General features: G+C 32.6%; 1 protein-coding gene across 1 annotated transcript; it reads right to left on the bottom strand.

The window, feature by feature from the left end:
* Positions 1–875: 875 nt before the first annotated feature.
* LOC119577966 (flavin-containing monooxygenase FMO GS-OX-like 2) lies at positions 876–10,799 on the bottom strand. The gene is given in 9 exon segments (XM_037925665.1): positions 876–3,882; positions 4,026–4,189; positions 4,329–4,479; positions 4,648–4,825; positions 5,325–5,458; positions 5,730–5,806; positions 5,809–5,867; positions 6,027–6,224; positions 10,617–10,799. Coding segments are annotated over 8 exon segments (1,413 nt in total). The 5' UTR covers positions 6,221–6,224; positions 10,617–10,799; the 3' UTR covers positions 876–3,426.
* Between the last annotated feature and the right edge of the window lie 417 nt (positions 10,800–11,216).

Here is an 11,216-nt window from a genome sequence, read left to right as displayed (position 1 = left end):
CCTACATTAATTAACGGACTTAACCCTCAGTCACACCGACTCAAAGTTGCCAATCGAACGAATAACTCCGGTTTATTGTTCCTACTTTCGAACGATGGAGCACAGATCTATTAGGCGTTTACGCAACCCCGGGGCAATATCGGGCAATTCTGTGCACTATGATATGGGGGAAGATCCTACGTTACATTCAAAATAATACATTTCTATGAAACTGCGTTACATGCTATGGTTAATTCCCAAGGTGTCAACCAAACAACCAAATTACAGGGAACCAAGCTGTCATATTGACCCTTTCCACGTCGCCACCGACCAGGAAAAGAGAAAGTGAGGTCAGGTCAAGACGGGAAAACAACCTTTTCTAATCCAAAGTGACCGCAAGCGAAAGAAAAGAGACGGTCAGGTCGGGACGAGATCAAATGAAATGATATTCGTGATAAGATAAAATCACGAACGCTTTAAATTCGTTGCAGATGAAACGATATAAATCTCTAAAAACGAGAGAAAATAATTACTTAACTAACGAACAATATTCATGTTTAATGATCACATACTCGATCGCACGGAAATGCAATCTGAGGTAAAGGTAACAGTGTGAGAATGTGCAATTTGCTGTCATTAGCACCTTTTAACCCAACAAAAAAACAACAACGGCTTAACACATTTATGGGAGAAGGGAAAAGAAATAAAAGGGGGCCCAAACGTGTACTTACGTGTTTTTTTCATCTTCGACATGTCTTCTTGCGGTCGAGTGGATTTTCTTTGGAAGTGCGTTCATGTTGCATGCCAAAAGGATGCAACGGCCCTCGCTGCCACCAGTCTTTAAAAGGCTATCATCCTTCATACAATGGTGAGCAGAGGGGTAGTTATACTTGTTAACGGCATTCACTCTTTATTCCTAAGAGTTGACACACGCAATATAAGAACACACGAGACACGTCTAGTTATAAGGGTAATCGCAGTATGCGGTCGCGGCCAGCTAACCCTGAGGGAGAGGGAGAGGGCGAAGCCGGCCTTACCGCGTCGGGTGCTTGACACGAACTCCCGGTCAAATGAGGTGAGATATAAAATGTGACCTCCGTTCTTGCTGAGCGGGTGGTTCTTCTTTGGGACTTTGGATCCGCATGGTAACCAGCCACGTGGTCCACTGGTAGCCACGTTATCTCTACAGAAAAAATACTATTAAACCGCCATACAACGAGCAAGTGCACTGAATACCAGTTAAGTCTTCTTAGGGGAAAGTTCATTCACATCTCGTACCCTTTACCAGCGACGTTGGAATGGGAATCATTACTGCTGCTGTATAACAGCGAGTTTGATTTCTAAATCGCCAATTACCACAGCGTGTTCTTAAAGGCTCTACTACACAATATCTATTTTAAATATACATGGTTATTATTCATCCTGCAGTGGAGTATTCTTTTCTTAACAGGTTGTAAACTCTTTCTAGCCATGCCCGCTTCATCGATTTCCGAATAGTACATAAAGTCCAACCAAGTAAGAGATTATGCTAACTCGGAAGTTGAGGTAAGTGGGAAAGTTCAATTTAGTGCAAGGAAAAAAATGTATGACCATCTTGGTACAGCATATCAAATGACAAATATACATCTTGCAAAATGGCAAAAAAACAATATTTAAGTAAAAAAGGATAAATAACATTGCAAAGGGGAGGTAAGAAGTCTTGACACCACACATGAACACTCGTGGCCAGCTCTACAAGCCACATACCCGAGAATTGCCACTCAAATAAGCCTAATGCCCGGACCATGCAGGCAGCAAGGTACGCAGATCCAAGGAGTTGATTAAATACATCTGCAAAAGATGCCTAAAGAGACTGTGTGATTCCTTTACTGAACTTGATAAAGCTAGAATTGATCAGCTACCATTCATTCACAGCCTCCTCTACTGTTACTAAGCCCCCCCCCCTCAATCCCTTGGTTGTTGCCATGAGGGGGCTTAGGAGATGGGCACTGAGGCCCAAGGTAGAGTGTCACCCTTACCTTGGTCCTCAGCCTTTGCTTTAACTAATTTTGCATGGTCTTTTCTTCTTTCCATTTGCATTCTTTCATCCCCTTGATCTGCCCACTTATCCTAATAGTTAAGAAATTTTTGCCGTTTTCACCACAATACATTATCGTAATGCTCCCTACTCCCTTAACTTCTTCCTCTTTTAACAAACTTTATCTTATACTATACCATCAGCTCCCTGTCTCTACCCTCTTCACTACTATACTACCCTGTAGTATTATTCAACCTGTAACTTTACCCTAATCATTAATTCATTCCTGAACCTTTTTGCTATTAAATTTACCATAGCACCATATGACCTTTGTCATATAGCACTTCCTTCCTGGGGGGCTTTGCCCCCAAGTCTCACACTATCATTGTATTTAGAATATACTGCTAATGACTTTAGATGTTGACATGGCAGAAAATTATCAATAAAAAAAAATACTGTTACTACTACCTTGCATATTCAAAATACCCTGTTTACCCTCAAATGGCATCATGATTCTGTGCTAGAAGTTATAATAACTAATATAAAAAGAAATCATCATCTTTTGTCTTTTAGGTATTTCCATATATTTAGTACATTAACATTTATTACGTGTCAAACAAAAGCAAATATTGGAGATACACATTAATCTGTCATTGTCAGCCTTCTTTGAACTAAAATTATCTATAAACAAAGTAGTGTTAAAAGAAGGTTCAGACAGTTTCATATCGTGGAAGTGGCAGAATACTGAAACGTTACTAAGTCACCAATGAGCCAATTATGAGTACTACCTATCTCACCTGCTTAACCGTCTCCTTGATTTTTTAAAATAAATTCTGATATCTTATATTGCTGTTAGTAATGTCAGTAACAATATAATAATTATAATGCTTATAATAAAAATAACAGCATCGATATTGATAAATAGAAAAAAAAAAAAAAGTTTTTCCCACAAAGTCAAGGAAAGATGAAATCGGTGAGGTCACACTACTAATTGACTCCTTTATGGCTAAGCTCTCGCAGAGCTCTCCATGTGCAGAGACATTTCACAAAACAGTACTAAAGTGAACACATTTCATTGGTGATGGTGGGTTAACTATAGAATATAAAATTATCTAACAATTACAAAAGATCAAGAGTATATAAAAAATATAATTTTCCAATTTGTCATTCATTATGACAATCATTAAATGGTCTTCTACTGATTCAGCAGATATAAAATGCTTGCAAAATTCTCTATCTTGCCATAACAAGTAATTATCAAAAATACACTATGCATTAGTCATAAAATATTTTTGCTTCATTATCAGCACTTCAATTCATTCTGGCCAGTAAGTAATCAGCTAAAGTAAACTACATCAGTAATTACAAAAGAACATACCCCACATAAACTCATAAAATTTAACCATTCCTCTGAAAATATGCATGGAACATCACAATCCAACAAAACCCTTTAATTTCTTAAGAATTGCAGAGCCCAGAATATATGCAATCTTTGGGAAATTGCGCCACAGAAGCCGGGATATCTGTTTAGCCGTCAGTATTGTAAGGTCCCATGATGTACTGACTACCTCGCCCTCCCACTTCTCAACTAATGCCCCATCTTCTCCAAGGGAATACTCATAGGTCTTGAAGTTTGGAAAGGAGAAAAGCAGACGAGGAATGACCACATCCCAGATTTTTTTCAGGTGTGGAGAAGGCAGTTCTATGCCAGCCAGAGTTGCCAGGTCTTCCATGTATTGGAATTGGTCATTTTGCAAGATGTGGTACTGGTTTTCTTTCCATCCTTGCTTCTTCCTCTCTCCAGCATAGGCTTCAATCTCTGATTTCATTTCAGCTGTCCTTGGTAAACGAGTTTTCCCTGTTAAGGTTGCAAGGAAGTACTGTACCTGTGACAAGAAATATGTATATGCTGTATACAGATAGTATCTGGTGAAGACTTTCCCATTACTATTTCCAGTCTTACATAATCAAGTAAAAAATAAATATATCCAAACAACATATTCCTTACTTCCTTAAAATATATTCCTACCTGGTAGTTTATGAGTTGGAACACAACGATACGTGATGGGATGCCTATAAATCCCATGGTGGGAAAGGAAGCATTGATAATTTGTTTGTACAGTGGCTTTACATGGTTATTCTCAACTGTGATGCCACATTTATCTTCAAGGAATGGGAAGGTATATTTATAGCCTGAAATGGAAAATATTCATAGTTATAGGCTTACAAGTATGAATTTTGGATTATGTTATAAGATTATCTACTGTATTCTGCAACACAATTCTATTTTCAAGCATAAAATTAATGCATAGAATTATAGTCAACCCGTTACCAGTGCAGTATATTATGCAATCTGCTTCTTGGAAACTTCCGTCTTTAAGATAAAAGCCATTTTCAGACGCTTTCATTATGCCTGAACCTTGTTTGACATTTGGAGGAAACTCAGAAGGGAAGGAAACTGGCAGGTTGTGAGAAAGAAGTACCTAGGATCAAACAACTAAAGTAATAATAATAATAATAAAACCAAAGAAAATTATATGTAATGTTTCTCTGTTATAGACCACAGTTATTATTATTATTTTTTTTAACTGGAAAACAAAATTCAGCTGCGTTGTTAAAAGTCTAATTTTTCAACAATTTTTGGTTCTCACCTCCTTGGCAACAGCAGATACTTCCATTAAAATATCCAGCCCAGAGGCCCCAGCACCAAGGATTATAACTCTGGAATCTGTGTATGGTGATGGTTCACGATAGTCATGACTGTGAATTTGTCGACCCTTGAAATCCTCAATCCCTTCAATAAGTGGCTTTTGAAGTGTGGAGAAGTGCCTGTTGAAAGTTGATATTATCTAGTGTTACTGCTATTTTAGAGACAACCATTTCACTCATTGACATGTTTAAGAATTGAGATAAATGGATACAGGCAGTAAATAATATGTAAAGGCATGTCTAACAATTGGAAGAAATAAAAAGTTCATTATTCAGACATCATCATCCTTAACACTTGTCATTTTAGCATGGTATGAACTCTACATTTCAATTATTAATTATTCTTTGGCATAATTTCAAATTACATAGTTGGTTAAAATAGCCTTTTGGTATGCCATGCAATGAATATTTTTCTCTCCACGATATAAAGTGGTTTACAATACTGAAAAAAAATCTGCTAACTAAAATAATAATAATAAATAAATAGATAAATAAATCAATCAAAGTACAGTAATATGAATTCCAGCAAATCAAGTAACTGTAATACACTGTCAATAAGTTCTCATCTTCTCTACTTTAAAATTAAAAGAAAATATGAAAAATATTCTGGAATAAATACCCATTGCAAACAAGCAAGGCATCACAGGTGACAGTACTGACTACATCAGTGGACAGATCTTTCACTGTAACAGCCCAGCATGGAGGCCCTTCGTCACTCTCCAATACAGACACATTCTCTACATGGTGGCCCAGCTATAAAATTAATAATTATGATTAAAAGATTATTTCTTGTATTATATAACCAAATACATTAGACAGATATTCAGGCTGATGTTACAAAAACAAGTAATCTTTCTGAAAATAGTTATTAGGATATGCAACTCATTTTTTTACATACTGGTTTGGTTTCAGTAAGAATGAAACACATCTAAAAATGTAAAACAGATCCTTTTTAAAATAAATAAAATACGTATATAAAAAAGTTTGTACAATAAAATATATTAAGAACTCAAAATATTCTTACTTTAATATATGGATGAAGATTGAAGTGTTCAGCATAATCTCTCAGGTATTTGAGAATAGTTGTGTGATGAACAAAGATTCTGCCTTACTTGGAAAGTCAAAATCCGGGAATTGCATTAGCAATTTTGGTAAATTGGTCCTGGTGATGGAAAAAAAAAATCAAAACCTATTAGTTACCCCGAACATAATCAGTATGGAATTACAAATATCAAAGCATTAGAAAAGCACAGCAAATACACCAACAATCTTATACCAAACACAATATCAAACAAAAAATATTAATACACAGGTAACACACCTCAGGCTCTCATACATGCTTGAGTGTACTGGAAACCCTCTGCTATCTGTCCCAATATCTTTCGAGAGCCTCCATGTACCACCTATCTGCAACGACTGTTCCCATACTATTGGGGTCAGCTCCTCTGAGGACAAGATGTGTCGAGTAGCACAGAGACCCGCTGCCCCAGCTCCAATGACTCCTACCACCTTCATGGTTCTGCAAGAATGTAATACTAAGAGGAGTAATAATTACTTTAATAATAATAATAACAATAATAATAATAATAATAATAATAATGTGATGATGATGATGATGATGATGATGATGATGATGATGATAATAAAAACAATAATAATTATAATAGTAATAATAAGAACAATTATTGCTATTATAATTATCATTATTATTATTATATAATAATACCAATGATGATGATAATAAAATAAAAACAATATATATATAAATATACATATAATATATATATATATATATTATATATATATATATATATATATATATATATATATATATATATACATATATATGTATATGTATATATATATATATATATATATATATATATATATATATATATATAAATAATATTTATTTATATATAAATATATATATGTACACACACACACACACAAACACACACATTTTATTCCTGCTCTTCCCATTTAAAAGTACAATATATGTTTTTGAAAATATACATATACTAAGCTGATATTTTTTTTCTATTGCTATATCTTTCTCTTCGCCTTTCTTTACTTCTCTTCCTCTCTCTTTTTGTGCTTGAGCAAATGTCCTAAATTATCAAACCGTAAATAGTATTAATGCAAATTTGCTACATATGACAAATCATATCACACCTATCATTAATTTATGTTTATTTGTTTCATTTACTCTATAATTCATTTTTTAATGGTTTAATTACCTAGGGTAATATAAGTTATTTTTGGAAGTGATATAAAATAAGTTAAATTTAGTTAATTTACCTATAGAATAGTATGATAATTTGGTTATTTTCTGCTGAATTTTTTTAAAAGCTACTTTATGGTAAATATCAGTTTAGTTTGGGAAGTTTACATCGTAAATAAATTTGGATAAGTTGTACATACTATGTATAATAATATATAAAATATATATATATATATATATATATATATATAATATATATTTTTTTATGTATATTATATATATTTATATATATAAAATTTATATATATTATATATATTATATTTTATATATATATATATATTTTATATATATTATCCTTTTTAAATCTATAAATATTTAAAAATATAGAAATACTGACACCTATAATTAATTTTCCGAAAATGACACCGGTCTTCCCTGACAATAATCATCAGATTTTTTTTCGTGAGATGAGAACGAATCTGACGATCATTTCCGTTGCATTCTCCAGCCGACAATTTTGATGTGATTGATAAGTCCCGAAGCAGGGGGGGGCATGAAGTAGATCAGGGAAATTGGGGGGTAAAACAGGCTGAAATAAGAAGAAAAGAGATGTGTAAAGCAAACAAACAAAAAAAAAGCTTAAAATCGGAAACTGAAACTCTACGGACACCGCCGCCACCATTCAAAGTCTACGCACCGACGCGCCAACTTTCGAAAAACTCTTCGGAAACCAAACCCATTGTTCGGTAAAAATCTACGGGATTTCACATAACCCAGATCCCCCGTGGTAATCGTACATCGCGTCCTAACCAATAAACCAAACAAACCTTAACCCTGTAGGATTTTACACATGATCTATATATTTCCCTGGAAAGGGGGGCTACGGGGTACGCCTCGGACCCCGGGGTAAAACCATATACCTATGTGTAGCGAAACACCGAACGTTTCTTCGCTTTTGTCTATGGTCACAATTGCTAGGTTTCTAATCACTTTTTTCGGCATTTGGGGCAATTGATGGATTCAAATATCAAGCTGTGATAGATACTAATGTCTATTTGTCCTGTATATCCACAATATGGCTTTAAAAATGACCTGTAAAATCTCCCGGTGGCAAAACGCGCATGCGCATAAGGTTATGGTACAGAATAGTATTAATACTTACCAAAACACGTAAATAAAGTATAAAAAAGTAAAAGAACGCATTACATACATGAATTCGAGAAAACGGACGCTGATAATTACAAAATATTTGTTCTCAATGCAAGATTACTTGGTAGATCGCTGCAATGAGATCCGCGTCACATTTGTTTTGATTCTTACAAGGTAAATATGGAAAGGACTTAGAAAACGGAGGGTCGGTCTTCTCTCTTATCTGTCCTGTGTGTCCCTTATTTTCGATTTGCCCCACTTTTTGCCATAGATGAAAAGTGTCTAAGATTCGACAAGGTAACCACTCCATACATTTAATTTACTGCAATCCGGGTTTACATACACGGAAAGTTTTCCTAAATATTTTTACAACCAATGAATAAAACAAATTAATCATAAAGTTATTACAAACAACATAATAATTTTGCAGAATAGTTACTGTAACCAAAAATAATTCCATTCCATATATTAACACATGAATACCACGGCAAGAATTAATATTTTTGGATCCTGTAATATTTCACATATTCACATACTTTGACAAATACTCAACGCCCTGCCTTATGTCATGGATAAATTGCGCTTGTGGTTATTATTATACAGTTGTTAGCTGAAATTTTCGTAATTCTCGTTCTTTTAAAGTTTGCTACTTTTTGCTCAAAAAATGAGACTAAGAGGAAGCACAATATATGAGATACGGAATACTTTATCAAATGAATGCTGTGTCGATAGTCCAATGTCAGACACCACCAAAGAGTGATGAATATTTTAATTAATTTCTCTCTGGTCGACATATAGGCTCTGTAGAAAAGTCATACATAAAAAAAATCTCTATGTTTTATTACAATTAGTCTTCGTATTTCCTTCTGGAATATGAGTCACACGGGAAAGAAAGACAGCTGCATGACACTACTTCCTTTTAAGAGGTTTTAACCGAGATCCAGCCTTGGGCACCGTGGGTTTATTCGTACAGTATAAAAACTTCTATGATGATAGTATCAGTTATTCCATTACTATTATTAACTAAATATGATGATGATGGTGATGATAACAATATTGATGATGACGATGATAAAGATTTATGATGACGATGACGATGATGATATTTATGAATGATATGATGATGATAAAGATGATGATGATGATGATGATGAGATGATGATGATGATGATGATGATGATGACGATGATGATGATATAATAATAATAATGATAATAAATAATAATGATAATTATGATGATAAAATGATGATGATCATAATATTGTCTTTATTATTATCCAATATTACTAGTATTGTTGTTAGTATTATCATTATCATTATTGTTATAATCTTTATTATTATTGTTGTTGCCATTATTTTTTTATTATTACTACGACTATCATTGTCATTACTATTATTTCATTTTTTTTTTATTACCATCATCATTAGCATTACTGCTACTACTAACAAACATAATAATAATAAAAAAACTAATACTACTACTATCATTCTCATTATTTTTATCATAATCATCATTATAATTATAATTATCATTACTATTATTATTATCGTCATTATAATTATCATTATCATTTTTATTATCAATATCATTATTACTACTTTATTGTTTATAATTTTCGTTAACATCATCATAAATTATAATCGTTATTACTATCGTTAATATTATTCTATTATTGTTATTATTTTATTATTATTATTGTTGTTCTTATTACATTATCATATCATCATCATTAATATCATTACTGTACCAGTCCTGAAAATGTAAATGACATAATATTTTGCTCTTTTACTGAAGAATTTCATAGCTTCATTCAAGCTAGATTGCACCATATATCATCTTAAACACTTCAAAATGATAAAAAAAAAACCCTGTTCATCTATACAAACCCCAAAAATAAATATGTGGCACATATATAAGTTTATATATTTTAAAATTTTATATATATATATATATTATAAAATATATATATTTTATATATTATAATATAAAATACATATACATATACATATATATAATTATATTATATATATATATATTATATATATATAATATATATATATATATATATTATATATTAATGTATATGATATTAGATTATGCGGCTATATCATATAAACGTAGTAGGCCATCATAAAATTGTTATCATTATAGACATCATTTTATTCATATAATAATAATAATAATAATAAAATAATAATATACATATATATATATATATATATATATATATATATATTATATATTATATATATATATATATATATATATGTATATAACGCGTTGTACATAATGTAAAACCAGTCGACCTAACATTGTTTCAAAGATTTCCTTCATTTGAAATAGGGAAGGTAAACCTAGTACATGGTGAGCGTCTAAAGTGGTGCTAATTTCAGTCGTGGACATCGCCGTTTATCTCCATCGGAATGTCTAATAGTGAAAAAGGAAAAGAAAAGAAAAAAAGAAAAAAAAGAAAAAAGAAAAAAAAGAAAGAAAAGAAAAGAAAAGAAAAAAAATATAATAGATGAGCCTTATTTACCTGTTCGAAAGCCTTTGTTATAAGTGATGGACCAACGTGAAGGTTAATTTTAATAAATGCTAGTGTAATCTTATCATTATCACAGATTATATCACTTTGCTGTTATCTCCTCCTGATAACTGCTCGCCTAAGCATTTTTAATGTGAGCACGTTTTTTGTCAAGATCATCTTGTCAATATGGATCACACGTACGCACACGCATACACACACAAACACACGTATACGAGCAGAAAAACAAGCATAAATACACAAGCACACTTGTACATGTAATGTGTACGCGCGCGCGTACGCAAGCACTCACACACGCACATTTATAATATACTCTAAAAGTTTATATCGACCAGGGATATGCTGGAAATCGCTAACTATGACGACCTGTCGATAATATCTTGCCTAATTTTCTCTTCTACAAATGTCTTATTTTTAAAAAGGGTTTTAATCATGCGACTTAAATGTGCATGCTGGACCTCTCATCATCTGCGGAAACAATCCATGAAGTAGTTAGAAAATTTGTCATTTATAACGCAAAAGTCAATTAATTTGGTGAGAAAACCTTACAAATATTTCTAGACAATGTGAGAAGTAATTTATTTCTTATCT

Source organism: Penaeus monodon, chromosome 10, assembly GCF_015228065.2.
Source record: "Penaeus monodon isolate SGIC_2016 chromosome 10, NSTDA_Pmon_1, whole genome shotgun sequence".
Lineage (NCBI taxonomy): Eukaryota > Metazoa > Arthropoda > Malacostraca > Decapoda > Penaeidae > Penaeus > Penaeus monodon.
Note: the sequence above shows the minus strand (reverse complement) of the source record. Positions and strands in the feature narration are given on the sequence as shown.